This window comes from Podarcis tiliguerta (genome assembly GCF_965153285.1).
Source record: "Podarcis tiliguerta genome assembly, chromosome: 16".
Taxonomy (NCBI): domain Eukaryota; kingdom Metazoa; phylum Chordata; class Lepidosauria; order Squamata; family Lacertidae; genus Podarcis; species Podarcis tiliguerta.
The window spans coordinates 9,348,460-9,372,845 of NC_139549.1; the positions used below are offsets into that span (position 1 = coordinate 9,348,460).

General features: G+C 50.4%; 1 protein-coding gene across 1 annotated transcript in view; it reads right to left on the reverse strand.

Moving 5' to 3' along the window:
- KCNN3 (potassium calcium-activated channel subfamily N member 3) overlaps nt 1-5,476 on the reverse strand; it is a 91,582-nt gene extending 86,106 nt beyond the window's left edge. Inside the window, exon 1 of the mRNA XM_083416559.1 lies at nt 4,567-5,476. Coding sequence (XP_083272685.1) covers nt 4,567-5,361 — 795 coding nt within the window. The 5' untranslated portion in view covers nt 5,362-5,476. The remainder of the gene's footprint in view (nt 1-4,566) is intronic.
- Nucleotides 5,477-24,386: the final 18,910 nt, after the last annotated feature.

Here is a 24,386-nt window from a genome sequence, read left to right on the forward strand (position 1 = left end):
CCCCCCCCCAATTATCTGTGTTTAGCAAGAGGCCAGGAAGAAGCAGCAAAATTAAAATTAAAAAACTAAAATTAAAATTTTCACCTGGGCCACGGATGGGAGAGTCTTTAGCCCTGCAGATTATTGGTTGGACTACATCTCCCATCATTCCTTGCCACGGCCGTGCCGGCTGCTAGGGCTGCTGGGAGTTGGAGTCCAACAGCACCTGGAGAGTTGCAGCCTCCCGAGTCCCCTGTGCACTCATATACTCAAGCCCTGCACATCAACCCTGCTGGTCAGATGCTCTCCAGCTAAAGCACCGCAGCCACTTTCTGCCCTCCCAGAAGGAAAGGCACCTTGAAATGCTGCAGAGTGTCATTGTGAAAAGAAAAGCAGCAGCATAGATATCCCCGGAGGGAGATTCCTAGAGGGGAAGCCAGGTCTCCGCCTCCACGGAGCTTACAGTGCCAAACACAAATGGGGACAGGGGCGGAACAAAGGAAGACAGGACATGCTCAGTGATGGGAGGAGCAGAGGGGACCTTTTTTCAGTCTGAGGGCCACATTGCCTGCTGGGGGCCACATGCCAGGTGTGGGCGGGGCCAGAGGACAAAGTGGGCGGGGCAACGGATGCCCATTTTTCCTTCTGTACTTCTAGCTAGTTTCTACATTTAGCTGAGATGCCTGCACTGCAGAGATTTGGACTAGATGACTAGTCTAGTTGGACTAGATGACTCTGAAGGTCCCTTCCAACGCTACGATTCTACATTCCCATGACATCTTCATCTTCCCTCCAAGGAAAACAAGATGCATTATCAGAGTTCAAGAGCACATTCCAGCCACACAGAAACATCCGTGGAGGATGCAAAGCAGAGACTTTAAACAGCGTGGATGGGGAGGGGGCCTAGGCAGGGAGGGAGTTAGAGAGGCTTCAACCCCCAAGCCTAAAATTCTCTATGCCACTACTGTGGTGTATGGAACAATTTTTCCAAACGAGCTAGTTCAGGGGGCAAAATCAATCCACCTATGTGCGGGTGGCGCTGTGGGTTAAACCACAGAGCCTAGGACTTGCAGATCAGAAGGTCAGCAGTTCGAATCCCCGCAATGGGGTGAGCTCCCGTTGCTCGGTCCCTGCTCCAGCCAACCTAGCAGTTTGAAAGCACGTCAAAGTGCAAGTAGATAAATAGGTACCACACTGGCGGGAAGGTAATCTGCGTTTCCGTGTGCTGCTCTGGTTCGCCAGAAGCGGTTTAGTCATGCTGGCCACATGACCCAGAAGCTGTACACCGGCTCCCTCGGCCAGTAAAGCGAGATGAGGGCCGCAACCCCAGAGTCGGACACGACTGGACCTAATGGTCAGGGGTCCCTTTACCTTTACCTAAATATGAACTTCCATGTCTGGTGGCAGTCTATCTCTCCATACCAGGCTCCTTAGAGGGAAGCAAACATCAAGGAATGCTCCACCACCACATCTTGCTTCCCAGTTTTGTCCAGCTGTCTGTTTTTTATATATATCCTTTGTAGGCTGCTCTTCCTCCCTAAGGAGTGGTTTAACAATCAATGCCTCTTAAGAGGGAACTGGGAATTGTAGCTCTGCAACTGGGGTTTTCCTAACAACCCTCAGCACCTTTAACAAACTGCAGTTCCCATAAGTCTTGTGGGAGGAGGGAGGGAAGCCATGACTAATTAAAGTGGCATTGTGGTGCTTGAAATGTATGGTTCAAATGTGGCATAAAACAGACAGCTGGTAACATCTGTCACCCTCCAGACGTTGTTGGACTACAACTCCCATCATCCCCAGCCAGCACTGGCCTGTCTAGATGGGAGTCAGAAGACAGCAATATTGGAAAGGGCCACTGGGTTCCTCATCCTCAGGTTGGAAAATAAGGTGACTGATTTGTGTGTGCATAACAGGAACTTATGAAATGGGAGTGGTGTCAAGGGGGTGGGTAGAAAAAGCTATTGCCTTTTCCTCCTGATATTGGAATTTGGGGAATGACCCAGTGACATTATTTGGCAGCGAGGATTCAGAATAGATCCCGCCCTCCCAAAGGATCATATGCACAAATGATATTTTAATTTATTATTATTATTATTATGAATTACACCTGTGCCGCACCTTTCCTCCCAAGGAGCTCAAGGCACCTTACGTTGTTCCCCTCCACCCCATTTTATTCTCACAACAACCCTGGGAGGCAGGCTAGGCTGAGAGTAAGCGATTGGCTCAAGGTCACCCCCTAAGCTTCACGGCTGGGTGCGGATTCGAATCCTGCTCTCCCAGGTCTGAGTCTGACATGCTAAGCTCACTTGTATCTATATGATTTATGAGCAATTGTTCTTACTGTTTTAAGATGGGTGTTATCTACAAAATTAAGACTGTCTTTAAAATACACTAATATTTTAACTGTTTTTAAACACATGCAGCTGTTTGATATATGCTTTCATGGTATTGCAAAAGGCATTGGGATGCCCGCTGGGAAATTATTTGTAAACGAAATTAGCGATAAATACGTTTTAATATTATGTCAATTATTGGTACCAGTATCTAGCTGTCCACGCAATTGAGGACCATTATTCTTTAAACATTCGTTCCTCCACCACCACGGATGGAGCACCTGTGGCGGAATTCCAGCTCCCATCACTCATGACCAATCCATCGGGAGTCCAGCAACATACAGAGTGCTTTGAGTTTCTCCATCTCCACAATCAATGAGCTGAAACAGGGGAGTTTTCGGCACAGAGTTCACCTCTGGAACTCAATGCCACAGGGCAGCACAGGCTAACTGGGCTCAGATAGGGAGCCAAGAGTCCCCAAGGGGAAGGCAGCTCCGAAGAAATAAAAGCTCTCAGCAGATACCAAGCCAGAGCAACACCCTTAATTCTGCCCCCCACAGTCCTGGTACCCATGAAGCTCAAATGTCAGGTTAGAGGGACCCCTAAACAAGGGTTTGAGGAGTTATTTCATCCCCAAAGCCCTTTAATTCCTGCATAAATCTAGTGGAGGAAAAGGTGTGCCCTACTGAGAGCAACATGTTAGATGGCCTTTGGCCGGATCCAGCCAGGCTTTTCTTAGGTGCTTTTTTTATTGAAAAGGGCCAGCAAAAAGGGAACATGGGGAGCTGCCTGAGTTCAGACCACTGATCTCAATATTGTCTACACAGGCTGGCAGCAGCTCTCCAGGGTTGAAGGAAGGGGACCTCCCTACCTGGAGATGCCATTGGGAATCGAACCAGGTACCTTCTGATGCAAAAGCAGATTCTCTGCCACTGAGCTACAGCAGCAGCAGAAGGGAGGAGGGAAGAAGAGTCACTGTGCATTTCAGATTCGGGGAGGGGGGGGCCATGAACCCAGCAGCATCAGGGCCCAAAAAGGGGGTGCCTCATGTCTCAAATGATTAAGGGGTTTCCTGTCCATCATCTTCCTCTCTCTCTCTCACACACACACACTAGTCAAAATCACATGATTGCAAGCTGAAAAGCAGCTGCAACCCCCAGTAGCTCCCTACAGAAATCAACAGCCAGATTACCCCATAGAAAACCCCGATTGAGGAAAGAGGGGGAACATGGAGGACAATCTTGGCTCTAAATCAGGGGGTGGGGGAGCTGTCAAAATGCAACCCATCACCCCTCCGCTATGATGTACTACAAGCCTTAAACGGCAGCCACCAATGCCCACCCCCAATCCTGGAATATTCTCCTATGGAGACAGCAGTAGGGGGTAGATGCCAAAGAGTCAAGTCGGGTGGGTGAAAAATAAGAGAATACTGTGAGCAGAAACCCACTGACCATTTTTTTCCTGCTCCCCACCCCCAAGCATCTTCCAATAGCGATTATAGAGATGGACGCTGGCTAGGTGGGGAAAATGCACTCCAAGGCTGCATGCCCGATCCCATTTACATGCGAGTAAACCCCGCCGGGTTTAATTCCGAATGGGCACGGTTAGAATTACACAGCAGGGGGGAAAGCACTGTGACCCCGCCCTTCTCTCTCTGTCTCTATCTACCGCCTCCCCCCCCCCTATACCACCTGTATCCCTCTCTTACTGGAGAAGGGGGGGGTCCATCAAGCCTTCTTTCCGGGGAGGTAAGGGAGCAATTTGGGCGGAAGAAGCCTCCAGAGAGTCTTCCCTCTCACCTAAGCATGCCATCCCTTCCGCCCCCCCCCCAAAAAAAAAGAATCAACCGCAACTGTGAATGGAGGGAGGGGAAAATCCAGGCAAACTTCAATTGGCGCTAACGTTACCATGGGGAGCACATTCATGCGCGCAACTTCGGTTGCTGTTGGCGGGGGGGGGGGGAAGCAGTTTTCCATCCCACCCTCTTTACGATTCAGATATGTTAACGCCACCCCCCAAGATGCTAGATACCCTCACCAATTTTCAGACGTGGCTCCCCTTTTTCCTTGCACCCTCCCTCCCCAACAAAGTCACGCGTCGCGATTCAGAAATTGCCTTCTTGGTTTGGAGAGCGCCGGTGCGCGCTTTTTGGAGAGGTTGGAAGGCGCCTTCCAGGACATCCGCGCGCGCCCCCCCCCCCAAAAATAAAACCACACACGCGCCTTCTGAGGCTCCGGGGGGGAGCCGCGCCTACCTTGGAGTACAAGCCCCACGACAGCTCCGTCTCGATGACCATCACGACGATGCCGAACATGCCGAAGATGAGCGCGTAATCGCTGAGCCTTTTCCGCTTCTCGAAGAGGGCGCGCCGGTGGCCCAGGCGGTAGCCGATGTTCTGGTTCTTGCGCTTGGGCGCTTTGGCGAAGGAGGGCCCCCCGACGGGCGGGTGCTTGTGGGGGCCACCTCCGGTCCCCGACAGCACGGCCGTGTTGGGGTGCAGCCCTTGCGGGGAGTGGTTGTCCTCCCGGGAGATGACGATCTCGGGCGGGTGAGCCCCGGCGCCCAGAAGTTGCAGCGGCTGCGCTTCGGCGGCGGCCTCGGCGTCCAGCAGGTTCCGACGGGAGGCGCTGAGGCGGCTGAGCGGCTTCATGACGCCGCCGCTGTACTTGCACGAGCTCATGGCGATCTCGGTGAAGGGGTTGCTGTCCCGCCGGTGCGCCAGCGGGCTGGCCTGCCGGTGCTTGCCGCCCGTGCCCGCGCCGCCGCCGCCGCCGCCGCTGGAGCTGGGCGAGTGGCCCGGGGCCGCCCAATGCTCGCCGCTTACATTGGGCTGGCTCCCTTGGCGGGAGGAAGGGCGGAGGGCGGCCACCGGGGGAGGAGCCCGCAGGGGACCCGCCGCCGCCGCCGCCGTCGCCGCCGCCGCTGGAGCCAAGCTGGGGGGCGCGGCGGACGGGCGCGGCTCGTCCCCCGAGGGCGGGCAAGGCGGGCGCGACTCGTCGGCGTCCAGATCGCCCACGCCGGAGTCGTGGAAGGGCCCCGACGGCTCCATCTCCCGGCCCTGGCTTGCCCCTGCCCGGGCTCAGCGCGCTGCCTCCCCCAGGGCAGGGGCATCCAAGCGGCCCCCTCGGATGCCCAGCCTGCGGGGCGGGGTGGCGAGGCGGCGGCGGCGGCGGAGACGGAGAAGCGACGGCCCGGAGCTGCCGGCGCCAGCTGCTGCAGCCGAGCCGCGAGCGGGGCTTGAATGGACAGCCAGCCAGCGCTGCCTCTCGCGCGCGCCGCCAGCCAAGCCCACCTGCCGTCGGAGGCCGCTCATTGGCTGCCCGGGAGCAGCCGCCGGGCTGACATCACCCCCTCCCCCGCCCGCCGCCCCCTCCCCAAAGGCACCGGCGGCCAGTGCGCCTGTGCGCGCCCCGCGGCACCACGGGAATTGGAGTCCGCCGCGCCTTTGCCCTCGACTGGGCGTACGGCTGGGCTGCGCTTTTGGGATCCCTTGGGATCGCCGCGCGAGGCTGATCCATCGGACACGCGAGCCCAGGCAGGAGTCCGCGGCAGGGCTCGGTCGCACCGAGGTGGGGTGTGTGAGGCAGGTGGGGAGATCAACAGGTGAAGCTTTGCTCGCCGGCATCCGCTGCGAAGCTTTGCCGGTGGGATTTTCACCCGCCGGCGTGTTTCTGTCTTCGCTCTCTCCATCCCTTCCCTGATCTCATTTATACCAGTCTGTCTATCTGCCTGTTGTCTTTGTCCATGGAGTTTTCTTGGCAGGGATACTGGAGTGGCTTGCCGGTTCCTGCTCCAGGTGGATCACGTTTGGTCAAAACTCTCCACTATGACCTGTCCATCTTGGGTGCCCTGCTCGGCATAGTTCATAGCTTCTCTGAGTTATCCAAGCCCCTTCGCCAGGGCAAGGCAGTGATCCATGAAGGGCCGACAAAGGTCCGTATAGTTCAAGCTATGGTTTTCCCAGCAGTGGCGTAGCATGGGTTGTCAACACCCGGGGCAAGGCAAGTAATTTGCGCCCCCTAACCCGTGGATTTTAGTAGGGGCAGAGAGCTGCGAGTGCGAGCGCCCGCCCCCCCGATGTTGCGCCCGGTGCGGCTGGCCCCCCTGCACCTCCCATGCTACTGTTTCCCAGTAGTGATGTGTGGAAGTGAGAGCTGGACCATCAAGAAGGCTGATCGCCAAAGAACTGATGCTTTTGAATTCTGGTGCTGGAGGAGACTCTTGAGAGTCCCATGGACTGCAAGGAGATCAAACCTCTCCATTCTGAAGGAAATCAGCCCTGAGTGCTCACTGGAAGGACAGATCCTGAAGCTGAGGCTCCAAGACTTTGGCCACCTCATGAGAAGAGAAGACTCACTGGAAAAGACCCTGATGCTGGGAAAGATTGAGGGCACAGGGAGAAGGGGACGACAGAGGACGAGATGGTGGGACAGTGTTCTCGAAGCTACCAGCATGAGTTTGACCAAACTGCGGGAGGCGGTGGAAGACAGGAGTGCCTGGCGTGCTCTGGTCCGTGGGGTCACGAAGAGTCAGACACGACTAAACGACTAAACAACAACAACAAGTCTATCTGGCAGTCAGTTCTATCCCTCTTGAGAGCACGTGGAAGGATGGAGTGAAACAACTCCAAACCAAATAAATATGTCTCTCTTTAATCTATGTATGTTTGTTCGCGTAGGTAACAAGAGCCTTGCTGGATCAGGCCAGGTCTGGGATAGCTCAGCCGATAGAGCATGAGACTCTTGATCTCAGGGTTGTGGGTTCGAAACCCACCTTGGGAGAAAGATTGTTGCATTGCAGGGGGCTGGACTAGATGATCCTCGTGGCCCATTCCAGCTCTGTGATTCCGTCTAGTCCAACATTCTGTTCCCAAAATGGCCGACCGGAGGCCTCCCCAGGTTCAGTCCCCGGCAGCATCTCCACGTGAGGCCAGGATAGATTCCTATATGAAACCCTGGAAAGCTGCTGCCAGTCAGTGCAGACAGATCTGCATATAGAGACATATAACATACAGTGAAATGAGAGTTGATCCCCGGAGTGAATAGGGACATGGTGTATCACAGGCATAGGCAAACTCAGCCCTCCAGATGATTTGGGACTACAACTCCCATCATCCCTAGCTAATAGGACCAGTGGTCAGGGACGATGGTAACTGTAGTCCCAAAGCAGCTGGAGGGCAGAGTTTGCCTATGCGTGGTGTATCATATGGTTACCCAAAGCACATACAGTTGTACCTCAGGCTACAGACACTTCAGGTTACAGACTCCACTAACCCAGAAATAGTACCTCGGGTTAAGAACTTTGCTTCAGGATGAGAACAGAAATCGGGCTCCGGCAGCAGCGGGAGGCCCATTAGCTAAAGTGGTACCTCAGGTTAAGAACAGTTTCAGGTTAAGAACGGACCTCCGGAATGAATTAAGTTCTTAACCTGAGGTACCACTGTACTATGAATTTTGCTTCCAGGAAAGAGAGAAATGGCCACCGATCTGGGTGACTTCCATAGGGTCTGGATGACTTCCTGAGGGTCATCTAGTCCAACCCCCTACCATGCAGGAATATCAGTGAGATCATGCATGACAGATGGCCATCCAACCTCTGATACTCCATATCAGAAGAGGGCAGGGTACCACACGGTGGCTGTTTCTCTCTTTCCTGGAATCAAAAAGCCGCAGCTGAACCACCACCACCAACAAAAAACAGATGGGCAGAGGATAAATAATCAAATGATCATGATGGAACAGGACGTCCCTATTTTCATCGGAGAAATGTTGGAGAGTATGTATTCCCACCTTAGAGGGAGCAGATAAAGTGAATGTGATAAGTTTTTCACCGTCTCCTCTTACCAGGACATGAGGTCATCCTATGAAGCTTGGAAGGTTGGAAGATTCAGACCAGAAAGAAAAGGAGTATCAGTCTTGATGCATTTTACATCCATTAACACAAAAAGCAGCTGAGTGTTTGCAAAAAGCTCTCCTCTAAGCAAGAGGCTCAGCTCCCTCAGGGGCAAAGCTATAATCTCTTGGCCTGGCCTCTCATTGGCTCTGGCGCCACCTACTGTTGGGCTCCTTGCCTTCCCAGCCCCAATGGGCCCTAGCCATCAGTGCTATTTACCTGTTCCTCCCTCCCCGAATTGTAATCTCCTCGGGTCAGGGACTTGCCCTTAAGCTTGCTCTGTAAAGCTGCCTCACTCCGTGTCAGATTGTTTGCCCATCAAGCCCAGTACCACCAGTTACGACTGGCAGAAGCCCCCCAAGGCAGAGAGTGGTATCTTCCATAATCTCCCGGTCATTTTAACCGGAGATGGCAGAAATTGAACCTGAGACCTTATGGGTGCACTACTGATCTGCCATCCCTCTCCAAAAACCAGACATTCTAATGATGCTGTACGAATTAACATTCTCTATTTCCAGTGTTCAGGCTGCGAATAGAGGGGAAACCAAAAGAGTAAACAACCGAATGCAAGGAACACCCGAATTTAGCAGAAGCACAAAAAGTGGGGGTGGAGGGGACTAGGAGAGATTAAAGAAGCTCAAATCCAGACCAGTGAGAACAGAAGAGACCTGCTAGATCAGGCAAGTGGTCCAGCTAGTCCCGCATCCTGGTCTCACAGTTGCCAGCCAGATGGGAAGCCCCCTTGCGCACAAAAGCAGGTCTCCCTTCCTGTGGTTTTCAGCAACTGGTATTCAGAAGCATTGGTGCCCCCAGCCAGTGGTGTAGCGTGGGTTGTCAGCACCCGGGGCAAGGCAAGTAATTTGCGCCCCCTAACCCGGGGCAAGGCAAGTAATTTGCACCCCCCCCCCCGCTGCACTGTCCCTCCCCCAGATAGTCCCTCGCTCTCTCTCCGCACCGCACCGCACGCCTGGCACCCTCCCCTCCACAGTGGGCGGTGACCCGGTGGCTCGGATCGGATTTGCACAGCCAGCACTGCAGTGAGAGAGAGAGAGTGAGCCAGGTAGGGGCAGAGAGCTGCGAGTGCGAACGCGCCCCCCCCCAGATGTTGTGCCCGGTGCGGCCGGACCCCCCTGCAACCCCCACGCTACGCCACTGCCCCCAGCTGTGGAAGCAGAGCAGAGCCATAGCGGCTAGCACCCATTCACATAACTCTGTTCTCCACAAATTTGCCCACTCCTCTTTTAAAGCCACCCAATTTGTTGGCCATCACTGCCTCCTGTGGGAGTGAGTTCCACAGTTTAACGCTGTGCTATGTGAAGAAGTAGGGACACGGGTGGCGCTGTGGGTTAAACCACAGAGCTTAGGGCTTGCCGATCAGAAGGTTGGCGGTTCGAATCCCGGCAACGGGGTGAGCTCCCGTTGCTCGGTCCCTGCTCCTGCCAACCTAGCAGTTCGAAAGCACGTCAAAGTGCAAGTAGATAAATAGGTACCGCTCCGGCGGGAAGGTAAACGGCGTTTCCGTGCGCTGCTCTGGTTCGCCAGAAGCGGCTTAGTCATGCTGGCCACATGACCCTGAATCTGTACGCCGGCTCCTTCGGCCCATAAAGTGAGACGAGCGCCGCAACCCCAGAGTCGGTCACGACTGGACCTAATGGTCAGGGGTCCCTTTACCTTTTATGTGAAGAAGTACTTTCTTTCATCTTCCAACATTCACCTTCACTGGATTCCCACCAGTTTGGATGTTAACGAGGGAGGAAAAACTCCCCTCTGTGCTATGGATATTTTTGTATACCTCTTACTCTCCTTTTCTCTAAAGCGATAAAGTCTCAAATGTGGCCCCCTGAGTCTGCTCTGTAGCCACAGACTGCTGGCTGTTAAAGGACGATTATTTAATTAGAATATGAAAAGAGGGGACTGTTGTGTAACACTGGAGGTTAAACCATTTGGGCAGCAGGATGCGGAAAGCCCCCTGAAGACGAAAGGCAGTAAACCCGCTTGATAGCTGGCCTACCAAAGGGTAAAATGGTGCAGGGCACCAACTGTGCAGTTTGTGAAAAGTGCGCTTAGATAGTACACTTAAAGGTTCCTGGGCGTTAGCCACCAAATGGAGCACATTAATGCTATTTCTGAAGCAAGAACGACGGTTGGTGCCATATGCTTTACACCTCTCTGCCCGCATCCTGCTTGCCCTAGGCAGCAGGACGGGTTCGTTTAAGAAAGATTGCTTTTAATTTCACATCCCGTTAGACAACGACATCAAATGCAGAAGGAGCAGCGGGGTTCCCCTCTCCTCCAAACTCTCAGGAGCGAGGCGTCTTGCGCTTTGCATTAAATGCAAAGGTTGCCTCCGGCCAGCGAGGATCTGCATCGGATACTTCCCGAAGGAACTGCAGGGTGCTGACTCGAAATGGCCCATTAGTGAAGGGTTACTTGGAAAACCAACAGAACCGTCTGCCTCAGAATGGTCTTAGGAAAATATCGAAGCCGAAAAAGAAAGAAATCTGAGCTCTACAAGAAGATTCTGTGGTTGGAGAGACATTGGCCCAGCTGGACATTTGGGGATGGGTCCATAGCTGTCAACTTTTCCCTTTTCTTGCGAGGAATCCTATTTGGAATAAGGGAATTTCCCCTTAAAAAAGGGAAACTGTTATGTACTGAGTTGAATAGGATCCAAACTGCAGCAGTCTGATTGGTCCTAGAACAATAGGATCCAAAAGGCAGCAGTCTGATTGGTCCTAGAACAATAGGATTCAGAATGCAGCAGTCTGATTGGTCCTAGAACAATGCAGCAGTATGATTGGTTGGCAGGAAAAACCCAATCATGCTCCAGATAGAAGTGAATCCACAACCTGATTGGCTTACAGTAGAATTCCGGAATTAGCCAATCATGTGCAGCCCATTGTGTAAATAATGTATATAAAGCAGATACTTTGAGGGGACTTTCATTCATTCCTGCTCACCACTATGAGCTGAATAAAGAGCATGAAATCACTTTGCGACCCTGAGTATATTTCAGAAACGTTGACAGCTATGGATGGGTCTGCTGGGGCCCACTTGGAAGAGCCTCCTGGCCCTCCCCTAAGAAGTGGCTTTACACTCAGTCAAAACATTGGTCCCCCTGGCTCAGTACTGTACTGTCCACACCAGGCTTCCTCAACCTCTGTCCTCCAGATGATTTGAGACTACAGTTCCCATCATCCCTGACCACTGGTCCTGCTAGCTAGGGATCATGGGAGTTGTAGGCCAAAAACATCTGGAGGGCCGAGGTTGAGGAAGCCTGGTCCACACCAACTGGCAGCGGCTTTCCAGGGTTTCAGGCAGGGGGTATTTTTCCCAGCCCCGCCTGGAGATGCTGGGGCTCTTTTGCATGCAAATCTGCTGTCAATACACCAGGCATGGCCAAACTTGGCCCTCCAATATTTGGGGACTACAACTCCCATCATCCCTAGCTAACAGGACCAGTGGTCAGGGATGATGGGAATTGTAGTCCCAAACATAGCTGTCAACGTTTCTCTTTTTTTAAAGGGAAATTCCCTTATTCTGAATAGGATTCCTCGCAAAAAAAAGGAAATGTTGAAAGCTATGGGACGCGGGTGGCGCTGTGGGTAAAACCTCAGCCCCTAGGACTTGCCGATCGCATGGTCGGCGGTTCGAATCCCCGCGGGGGGGTGCGCTCCCGCTGTTCGGTCCCAGCGCCTGCCAACCTAGCAGTTTGAAAGCACCCCTGGGTGCAAGTAGATAAATAGGGACCGCTTACTAGCGGGAAGGTAAACGGCGTTTCCGTGTGCTGCGCTGGCTCGCCAGATGCAGCTTGTCACGCTGGCCATGTGACCCGGAAGTGTCTGCGGACAGCGCTGGCTCCCGGCCTCTAGAGTGAGATGAGCGCACAACCCTAGAGTCTGGCAAGGCTGGCCCGTATGGGCAGGGGTACCTTTACCTTTACCTTTTTATGGTCCCAAAACATCTGGAGGGCTGAGTTTGGCCATGCCTGCAATACACTCTCCCTCAAAGCAAAGTAAGAATTTAGTCTTCGTCAGTCATAGAGCCATAGAGTTGGGAGGGACCCAGGCATCTAGTCCAACCCCCTGCAATGCAGGAATATGCAGCTGTCCCATACAGGGATCGAACCTGAAAGCTTGGCCTTATCAGCACCACACTCTAACCAAGTCCAAATGAAGGGCTGCTTTAAACAGGAATGTCAGATGCCGCTGACCAGCTAAGACAACTGGTCTAACCAGCTTAGTTGTGCCTGCAGTGACTCCCAGTCCCATCTGGAGACACCAAGGATTGCATCTGGGACCTCCGGCCAGCAAAGCAGATGCGCTTCCCACTGAGTTATGGCGCTTACCCCCCCCCCAAAAAAAATTATTATAGTCCTCATCGTTCTTAATGAAGGGCTGATTTAAATAGAAGTGTAGACATCTGAGCCATATCATTGGTTCACCTATGTCTGATGCTCCGCCCACTGAGCTAAGGCCCCTCCCACCACCTCCTTGCTCCCTTGCCTTTCGCTCTGGCTCAAACAACAGCTGCATCAAGTGGCTGATGCAGATTTTTGTTCCTTCTGTTCCGAGTCTTTTGAATGACTTTGAAAACGGAATAGATTTATGATGTGTGTGTGTATAAATTTACTTTGTTCCTTCTATAAGTGAAATCAGGTGGTGGTGAGTGCCAAGACAAATACTTCCGAAAGGGAGTAATTGGGGAGGTTTCTGTATGCTTAGACTAAGGAAACATTAAGTTTGCAAAAGTACCAAACACATCCCCTCCCCACAAAAATATCCACTCAGGCCCTGTCTTCTTCTTCTGCTTCTGCTGCTTCTTCTTCTTCTTCTTCTTCTTCTTCTTCTTCTTCTTCTTCTTCTTCTTCTTCTATCTGCCCTTCACCCTAAGGTCCCTGGGCAGGTTACAACAATTAAGATGGGTATTATACAGTTCAGAAAAGGGCAACAAAATGATCATTGAGACGAATCAACTCCTCTATGGGGAAAGATTGCGGCATTTGGAGAATAGAGAGAAAAGGTGAGAGGTGACACAAAAGCAATTTATGAAATTATGCATGCCATCGAGAAAGTGGATTGAGAAAACTGTTTTTTCTCTGTCTCATGACCCTAGAACTCGGGGACATCCGATGAAGCGATCGGGAGTGTTAAAGGAAGACCTTCTTCTCACAGCACCGAGTTAAACAGTGGAACTCCCACCTGCAAGATGGCTGACAATTTGGGAGGCTTTAAAAGAGGATCAGACAGATTCACAGAAGAGAGGTCTATCATTGCTTCTGAATAACGGTTGCTGGAAGCTGCAGGATAGGCGAGGGTTTCCCACAAGGGTCTGGGTGGCCAGCTCTGAGACCAGGATGCTAGACTGGATGTTTAGCTGCATAGCTGTCAACCGTCCCTTATTTGGCGGGAAAGTCCCTTATCCCAGTGCCATGTCCTGCTGCTGTCCCTTATTGATGATGTCCCTTAAATATCCCAGGTTTCAAAAGAAGCAGCTCCTCTCCTTCCCTCCCTGCCGGCCAGGGAGGAGGGAGGCTCCAACTGTGTTGCTTGGCTGCATTGCTCACCCAATAAGGAGTCTAAGAACGACTGGGGGGTGGAGATTGCATGCCTTGTGCCGATCAAATCGGCCGCGTTGCCTGGGGACTCGCCTTTGCTCAGCGCTTCCCAGCGGAGAGGTGATGGTGGTTTTCCTTGCTGCGTCCCCTTTGCCGGGTTGCTGCGCTGTGGGAATCACCGCTTGACGCTTTGTTTGGCTGCTGGCTGGGCTTTCTGCCTTTGGCTCGGAGGGGCTCAGAAGTCGAACATACCTGTGCTCTGAAAATCCCTTATTTTGGCTGCTGATCCCTTATTTCTGAGGCTGCTGGTCCCTTATTTTCAAATCTGTAAGTTGGCAGCTATGTTTAGCTGAGATTCCTGCATTGCAGGGGGTTGGACTAGATGGCCCTTGGTGTCCCTTCCAACGCTACAAATCTATGATTCTATTACTAGATGGACCATTGGCTCATATTCTTATACGTATGTGTTGTATGTCCTTTACAGAGGATAGTCCTCTGTTTGAAGGTGTTTGTTTTTTTTACAAAGCAATAATAAGAAATAATAAGAAATAGGGACGCGGGTGGCGCTGTGGGTTAAAGCCTCAGTGCCTAGGGCTTGCCGATCGAAAGGTCGGCGGTTCGAATCCCTGTGGCGGGGTGCACTCCCGCTGTTCGGTCCCAGCGCCTGCCAACCTAGCAGTTCAAAAGCACTCCCGGGTGCAAGTAGATAAATAGGGACCGCCTACTAGCGGGAAGGTAAACGGCGTTTCCGTGTGTGGCTCTGGCTCGCCAGAGCAGCGATGTCACGCTGGCCACGTGACCCGGAAGTGTCTTCGGACAGCGCTGGCCCTTGGCCTCTTTGAGTGAGATGGGCGCACAACCCTAGAGTCTGTCAAGACTGGCCCGTACGGGCAGGGGTACCTTTACCTTTACCTTTAATAAGAAATAAATAGGAATAAAAATGTGCACCTCATCCCCGAGACCATTCCATTGTAACTATCCAACCTCCTAGAATTTCAACACGTCTTGTGATGGTTCGAACCCTTTCCGTTTAAACAGTACGAATTCTACGAAACACCTTATTCGAATGTATCTTCTGCCTGAAGGACTGTCTAGTGTACTTTAAACCTGAAATAGGGATGGCAGGAGAGAGCCATTCACAATGAGCACTTAGACAGCAACCAGGGTGAGATTTCTTGTATTCCTATTGCAATTGTAGCCATTCTTTCTAAAATGGCACCGAGACAAAAACACAGCCACATTTTCCTCTTTCTTGGTGACGCCTGTCCTTTCTCGGGTGCCATGCCAGTGAGGCCCAAGGAGACACAGAACATTAAGTGTCCACTCGGAAAGGAAGCTGGGGAAACTGGGTAGAGAGGGCATGGAATGGAGTAGCCCCAAGTGGGGCATGGCTGGCCAATTGGAACCCTGAACAGGATCACTCAATGCTGCCAGGTTTTTGCTGCAATTCCCACTTGTAAACTCTTCATTAAACAAAAAAGCAAAGACCACAAATAAATCTCTGGAGCTCTCCTTTCTGCCGGAACGATTATCTCTCCAATCTAGGCGCCTAGTTACTCCCAAGAATTTTCTTAGTTCCCCTCCATGTTGCCTGGACCCAGCCTGTTACCACTGACCACTGCACAACAGTCTCTCTCCACTTGCACCCCAGATGACCGCTCTGGAAGCTGATGGCCGGCCAATGTCACACTGCCCCTTTGGCCACTTCCGCCTGCCTCCAGTTGTCCTCTGCAAAAGAGTCCAAACTTGTTACGTAACCGGGAGTGATCGCCATGGAAGCCAGGAGGGAAAAGTGCCCATTGTAATTTCGTGGGAAACATTTGCAGCCTTTGTTCCGAAAGCCAAACTCTCTCCCCCCTCCACTTCTTGTTGAAGTCCTTGCCTTTGAGAAATAAATCTCTTTCATCCATGAGCCTTACAAAAAAGAAAAGAGAAACAGCCAATCTGCCAAATACAGAGTCCCAAGTGGAACGCCAGATGAAGCCAAATAAAGAGAGAAAAACCAGAAGCAAACCTGGAGGCTTCTGGGAAAATCGCAACTTTAGGGATGGTTTGGCAGGCCTCAAAGTGAAAGTGGTTGTTATGATGATGGAGGTGGTGTCTATTTTCAGTTATTTAATAAAATTTACATACTGCTTGGTTGTACATAGAACATCTAAGTGGGTTACTATATATATATATATATATATATATATATATATATGCAGGTTTTGGTGTCCTCGGGTGTCTTCCCGTGTAAAAGTTGGGGTGTCTAGGCGACGTTTCGACGAGGTCTCACTCGTCATCTTCAGGCTGGTGCTTTCGGCTTCTTGTTACTGGAACAGAGCAGGATCTCAGTGTTTGAGTTCCTATAAATACTGTTGAGGAGGTGTGGTGTATAGCCTCCAATGTTCTGGGCAGAGAGGAGGTTCCCAGGCTAGTGTGCCTTTTCTTCTTTTGTTCCTTAATTACTTGAGGGATATCTTGAGTGATTTCTTGAGTGATTTCCTGAATCCCACTTAGGTGGGTCATTAGGTGTGGATTAGTTGCTAAAGCCTTCGTGTCTTGAACTCTTGAACTTTGTGAAGAGTTTTTCTGAGAAGATGGCTGTACTGCACTTGGTTGTGCTCTGGCTTGGCTTCGTGTATAGGGGCGAGCTGTGGTTTTGTGGCCTGTGCCAGCCAGATCTGTGTAGGGATTGCAGGGGGGTGCAGCATCCGGAGGTGCCACCCTGGTTTGGCTACTGGATGGTGTCTGTAATTTATCTGTGGAGAGGGTCTGGGTTTGGGTCTGGTGTGGTTGATTGGTGATGGCGTTCTGTGTGCCTCTGGATCTGGTGTCAGATTTTGTGGGGAGGGCTAATTTCCAGATGTCTGGCAAGCGGGATGTGTCGTCACGCTTGTTCATGTTGTGAGGGTGTTTCTCTATCTCGATGGCTTCCATGATTATTCTCTTGTGGTGATGTTCCATGTTAAAGAGCAATTTGGAATCTGCAAAATTAATTTCGTGTCCTGTTTCTTTCATGTGTTGGAAAAGAGAGGAAGTTTTTTCTTCTTTTTTGACGGCATTCTTGTGTTCTGCGATCCGTGCATTTATTCGTCTGTTTGTTTGTCCAATGTACGTGGCTGGGCAGACTTTGCAGGGTATTTCATAGACCCCTTGGTTTTCCAACTGAATTTTATCCTTGGGGTTTCTGAGGATATTGGCTATTTTTTGGTTGGTGCAAAAGGCTGTTTTGATATTGTGTTTATGGAGGATTTTGCTAATTTTATCTGTAGTGCCCTTGATATAAGGAAGGAGGGCTATGCCATTGTTTTCTTCTGTGTCTTGGTTTTTGGGGGGTGTTTCTTTTTGGACACGAAATTAATTTTGCAGATTCCAAATTGCTCTTTAACATGGAACATCACCACAAGAGAATAATCATGGAAGCCATCGAGATAGAGAAACACCCTCACAACATGAACAAGCGTGACGACACATCCCGCTTGCCAGACATCTGGAAATTAGCCCTCCCCACAAAATCTGACACCAGATCCAGAGGCACACAGAACGCCATCACCAATCAACCACACCAGACCCAAACCCAGACCCTCTCCACAGATAAATTACAGACACCATCCAGTAGCCAAACCAGGGTGGCACCTCCGGATGCTGCACCCCCCTGCAATCCCTACACAGATCTGGCTGGCACAGGCCACAAAACCACAGCTCGCCCCTATACACGAAGCCAAGCCAGAGCACAACCAAGTGCAGTACAGCCATCTTCTCAGAAAAACTCTTCACAAAGTTCAAGAGTTCAAGACACGAAGGCTTTAGCAACTAATCCACACCTAATGACCCACCTAAGTGGGATTCAGGAAATCACTCAAGAAATCACTCAAGATATCCCTCAAGTAATTAAGGAACAAAAGAAGAAAAGGCACACTAGCCTGGGAACCTCCTCTCTGCCCAGAACATTGGAGGCTATACACCACACCTCCTCAACAGTATTTATAGGAACTCAAACACTGAGATCCTGCTCTGTTCCAGTAACAAGAAGCCGAAAGCACCAGCCTGAAGATGACGAGTGAGACCTCGTCGAAACGTCGCCTAGACACCCCAACTTTTACACGGGAAGACACCCGAGGACACCAAAACCTGCATTCCTGTACCCGTGAAAATCTACGAAAGCATATATATATATATATATATATATATATTACATTTATATCATATTTTTTTTCTCCAAAGAGCACAAGGGGATGTACATAGTTCTCAATTTCTTCCTCAAAACAACCCTGTGTGGTATGTAAGGCTGAGAGACAGTGATTCACCCTGTAGGTTTCATAGCTGAGTGGAAATTTGAACCCTGGTCTCCCGAGCTGGAGTCTAGCGCGCTAATCACTGCTGCACACTGACATTGTCAATAAGAGATAGAGTTAACAACATTATTTTTAAGAAAGGGAATAATTAATATTTGCAATAAAAACAGAGTAAAACACATGTGACTTCTACATGTCTCGACAGGTTTGCATGAATGAAAATGTTTTAAGCAGGTTCTGAGGTCAACGGGCAGGCAGTTCCAACATGCTGGGGCTGCCACATTAAAAGATTGATTATAATTAAAATTGATTAAAAGATTGCTAAATATACACATACATACAGTACACACAGACACTGAGTTGGACCTTTGGTCCATTTAGCTCAGTATTACCCACTCTGACTGGCCAGCAGCTCTGCAAGACTTCAAATGGGGAGTCCTTTTCTGCCCCATGTGGTGAATCCAGCTCACCAATTCACCAAGAACGTGTTCTTTTGCTGTAATAGTATGTAATTTTTAAAATAAAAAACCCCCAATTTTTATTAAAGTTTTCACAATGCAATAGAGTAATATCTAGAACAGATAGAATCAAAAAGACAAGAAAAAGAGGATTAGAGAGAAAGGGAACAAAAAGGATGTAAGGAAATAATAATAATAATAATAATAATAATAATAATAATAATAATAGGAACAGGTTTGATCTTCATAAGAAACCTACTTTGGCACAAGCGCACCCTGATCATCAGCCACCAGTAATTGGGAAAGTAATGGTTTTCCTAATCTATGAGTTGTTGGTATTTCACCTGCTTATTTTGGGGAAATGCTTCTCTCGCCCCCTCCCCCCGCCCCCCCTGACTCCGCTCTCCCGCTTTCTGCTCTCTAAGAGCCTCCCATCCGCACACACACTCTGTCTTTCCTCCAAAGGTTGATGGTGGCAGGTTGCCATGGACACAGCATCCAGGTACCTCTCTTCCTGCTCTGCCTCAGCCAGCAAAGCCTGGGACTCCACGGCCTTGCAAATCACAAAGGGACATTCCCGCCCCCCACCACTGCCTGTCCCCCACACTGGAGAGGCTTGCATTTGTCCAGCACACCTGAAGGTCAAGGTTAAAAGCCACCTGTACTACTTCCGGGATCTGCTGGAGCTAAGAGAGGATAAAAATATTTCTTATACGCTGATCAAATTAGAAAACCACTTAACACCACTGCCAGTAAAATGAACAAGGAGAACAATTAATGAACAATTAAAAAAAAAAGCTACCCAAAAATCCACAGACGGAAACAGCAGGTTTTTCAAATAAATAAATTTATTTTTTAATTTAAATTTTTTTTTTTTTAATTACAACATTGAACTGCAGCTATCTGGGCAGCAGGTTTGGTATTTGTTATTAATGAACAAATTTATATTATTCAGAAGCAGTGTGGTGTAGTGGTTAGTGTTAGACTAGGGCCTGGGAGGCCAGGGTTCAAATCCCCGCTCAGCCATTAAGCTACCTAGCTGACCTTGAGCTAGTCAGTGCTTCTCAGCCCAGCCTATCTCACAGGGTTGTTGTGGAGATAAAATGTGGAAGGGGAGAACAACATATGCCACCTTGAGCTCCTTGGAGGTGGGGGAGATGGTATATAAATGCAATTAATAAATAATAGAATTGTAAAATTGGAAGGGACCACAAGGGTCATCGGGACGCAGGTGGCGCTGTGGGTTAAACCACAGAGCCTAGGGCTTGCCAATCAGAAGGTCAGCGGTTTGAATCCCTGCAATGAGGTGATCTCCCGTTGCTCAGTCCCTTCTCCTGCCAACCTAGCAGTTCGAAAGCACACTAGTGCAAGTAGATAAATAGGTAGCGCTCCAGCGGGAAGGTAAACGGCGTTTCCGTGCACTGCTCTGGTTCGCCAGAAGCGGCTTAGTCATGCTGGCCACATGACCCGGAAGCTGTACGTCGGCTCCCTCGGCCAATAAAGCGAGATGAGTGCCGCAACCTCAGAGTCGGCCATGACTGGACCTAATGGTCAGGGGTCCCTTTACCTTTACAAGGGTCATCTAGTCCCACCCCCTGCAATGCAGGAATCTTTTGCCTAACCTGCGGCTCAAACCCACAACCCTGAGATTAAGAGTCTTGTGCGCCACCAACTGAGCTATCCCCAGCATAATAAGAGATGGTGATGATCGTTGGGAATGGGCAGAGCTGACCTACTGAGAATAATAGACCTAAGTTAGTGGCGCTCAGTAAAGTCAGTGGTTCTACTCTGAGTAAAACTTAGCTGGCTACAACCCTGTATGATACTGAACCTGCGCTAGCGGGCAGAGAATATTGGGTACACAGGGCCAGGATGCGAGAGTTAATCTGGATCAATTGACACAGAACACAAAAGGTTTCTGCTAGTATAGGTGAAGGTGTGCAGACTCTGCAAATTAGTTTGTACTGAAGATCCTTGGCCTCTTGACATCCCAGGATTTCTTGTAGCCCCAAACCAGAGCAGGTTTGTGTTTGTGTGTGTGTGAACAGCAGCGATCCTAATTCCTCAACAGGCTTTAAGAAAGCCCCACCCACACATTCCCATGTAACTGTAGTTACATAAGACCCCTCCTTCCCCAAATAATCTCGAGTTGCCCTATTTGGCAAAAAGAGGAAAGTAGCTGGGGCGAGGCCAGGATTACAAGAGAACATCTGGAGAACGGCGTCCAGGATGCTCAGTGGCCGCAGGCAGCTGGGATCCCAGCCCTCTGCATCCTCACAAAGGTAGCTGTGCGGCAGACTTGAATCTCCATCCTCGAGGCCGGATGCCTCTGAATCTCAGTCGCCCTCTGGTCCCGCTTGCAAACTTCCTAGACTTAGGACTGAGGAAAGGGAGGACTGAGAAAAGGATGGACGAAAGCTTGCTCCAGGAAGAGGCTGTGATGAGAGATCATTAACTACAAACCCCAAACTACGAACTCCCAAGTTTTGCGGTGTTTCTTCGGGTTGATAGCTGATGAAACTGCCATGGCAGCCACCAACTTTGAAAGAGGACAAGGCAAACTCATGCAGAGGGCTGTCTACGGCTACCGGCCGCAGTGGGTTAATACCAGTTGCTGGGAACCGCAGGAGAGTCGTTCTTGGGCTCGGATCCTGTTTGCAGCCTTCCCATTTGGACACCTGGGCGGCCACTGTAAGAACAGGATGCTAGGCTAGCTGGTCCAGCAGCTCTTCTTATGCCAATAGCCAGGATAATTCAAAACAGAGCCTCCATCTCCTAAGGCAGTCTACCCCTGAACTGGAGAGATGCTGGAGAGAAACAATTGAGGATGCTTTAAGTGCCCTGCCTAGGGGCCTTCCATCAGCAAAGCAAGATGATGGACCAGTGGTGTAGCTTTGGTTGCCAGTGCCTGTGGCTGCACTGGGGGATGGGGGGACACAGTGGCGTAGCGTGGGGGCTGCAGGGGGGGCCGGCCGCACTGGGCGCAACATCTGGGGGGGGCGCGCTCGCACTCACAGCTCTCTGCCCCTACCTGGCTCACTCACTCTCTCTCACTGCAGTGCTGGCTGTGCGAATCCAATCCGAGCCGCCGGGTCGCCGCCCACTGTGGAGGGGAGGGTGCCAGGCGTGCGGTGCAGTGCGGAGAGAGAGCGAGGGACTATCTGGGGGAGGGACAGTGCAGCGGGGGGGGGGGGCGCAAATTACTTGCCTTGCCCCGGGTGCTGACAACCCACGCTATGCCACTGGGGGGACAGACAGAATAAGCCTGTGCATTCAACTCATAGCTGTCAACGTTTCCCCCTTTTTAAGGGAAATTCCCCTATTCCGAATAGGATTCCTCGCAAGAAAAGGGAAAAGCTATGATTCAACTGCCTAATGGTGTCCGTCCAAATCAACCAGGAGATTGCAGCCACAGATATAATAAAAGAAGAGTCGTTCCATTGTCTGGAAAGGTCACTTCTTGGTTTGCACCGAGTATATTGAGGCAATTTGACCAAACTGCGGGAGGCAGTGGAGGACAGGGGTGCCTGGCGTGCTCTGGTCCATGGGGTCACAAAGAGTCGGACACGACTAAACAACAACAACAATATTGAGGCAGCACCGGGTGTTGAAATTTTGTGCCCCTATTTTGCACCCGGGGCAACCGCCCCAGTGCACCCCCCCCCCATGCTATGCCACTGTACGGACCTAGATGGGCCCTACATTCTTAATAGGGTAGAAATGAAATAGAAACTCACAATTGGGTTAAAGCCCCTAACCCCAGGAAGAAGAAATAGCTTCTTCTTCAGTTGTGGGAGAATCTCTTTCCCGGCCCCCAGGAAATGTCCCAACCCAGATTCCTGAGGGATCATACATCTCTCTTACACTTCTAAAATCCAAACATCAGGTCCCCGGCTGCCGGAGAGGGTATTAAGAATCATATCCTTATACTTAGAAGAGGCGGATAATCTCCCAGGCTGCAGAAAAGCATTAAGCAGAGGGCAGAGAGAGAGATTCTCAGCTGGTACAACTCTGAGCCCATGTCTGTGCTTTGAGCATCCCCACAGCAAGGTTTAGGGAACCTCAGGCCCAATTGTGGCCTTCCAGTGCTTTTCATTACTACTATTACCGTATTTATTATTATTCTTTTTTGAATTTATGTACCGTCCTATACCCAGAGGTCTCAGGGCGGTTCAAAGAAGACACCAGCCTTAAAAACCACAATATATATAATCAAAATGAAGACATCCCAACATCCCTCTATGAAGGAGGGGAGATCCGATCAGAATTCCTTGCATCGCATCTGCACTGGCTCTGCTATTAGGAGCTTTTTCTATGGAAGGAATTGTTTGTTTAGGTTTACATCCCTGCTTCTCGGGGCAGTTTTAAGACTCTGCTCAAACATACATTAACCCTTAATTTTTTTCCTAAAAAAAAGGTAAACTGAATGCAACGTGTTAACGCATCCGCAACTTGAAGCGCATATCCGGATGATGAATTCGTACATTTGATGCCCAAACCTCACTTATAGCTCTGCTATCCTTTGGACCACATCAGCAAGGACATGAGCGGTCTGTGTCATCTGGGCAGCCCAGGACCTCCAGACACACTGCCCAGGCTTGCGCCCTGGAGAGGTCACTTGGGTGTTGCTAACACAGCAAAAACACCACAAAGGCAGTGCGGATTCTCCAGCGGTTTGCCTTCACCCCTGGAAGCGTGCTCCATTGTCTCTCGAGACATGGATGCCAACAAAAGGTAGGCAATCAACAACCTTCCGATAGTAGAGCATTTGACTGCAGATCACGAGGTCCCCAATTCATACCCATGCTTCCCATTTTTCCAGTGGAAATAAATGCAGTGCTGTCAATCTGAAATGGCTAGTTTCCAAAGCTTGCTGTCTTTGATGACAGCAGTGGTGGTGCTGTGGTTAGGGCGTTGGACTAGGAACCAGGAGAGACCAGGGTTCAGACCCCTACTTGGCCATTAAGCAAGCAAGGCACTACAGTGGTACCTCGTGTTACATACGCTTCAGGTTACAGACTCCGCTAACCCGGAAATAGTACCTCGGGTTAAGAACTTTGCTTCAGGATGAGAACAGAAATTGTGCTCCGGCGGTGCGGCAGCAGCGGGAGGCCCCATTAGCTAAAGTGGTGCTTCAGGTTAAGAACAGTTTCAGGTTAAGAACAGACCTCCGGAACGAATTAAGTACTTAACCTGAGGTACCACTGTACTTTTCAGTCTAACCTACCTCACAAGGTTGTGGAGGGGGAAAACCATGAGTAACCTGAAGAAAAAATACAAATGCAATAGATAGATAGATAGATAGATAGATAGATAGATAGATACCTGTAGACAGACAGACAGTCAGTCTAAAATTCCTGGTAGAGGACAAGGATCTAAAGATTACACAAAGGGTGGCCAAATTCTGTGCGACTGCCATAAAACTTAGGGAACAAGCTGTATACCAAAATGATTAAGGGCTTAAATGACAATTTTAGGTTCTATTTTAGTGATCAAGATTTAATATATATTTTAAACTGCCACTATATCTATATTGTCTCTGTTATACCCAATTGCCATTCAATGTATTCCTGTTGTGTTTTATGATTTCCTGATATTGTAAGTGAGCCGGAACTGGTCTGTGACCGTAATAATAAAATTCATTCATTCACTTCACAGATAGCTAGGAGGAAAACAACAGCCTCAAATCAGGCCCAGCCAGGCAGGCCAGTGGTCAGGGGTGACGGGCGATGTAAAGGCCAGCAACCTCAAATGGAGGAAACCTTGAGTTTGGCTGACCCCTGTGCAAGAACTATCCTGAGCGACTCCACGTTCTGCACCTGAGCAAACGAGACTCAGACCCACCCGACGGAAACTGGACTATTCTAGACAGACGAGAGCCGGAAAC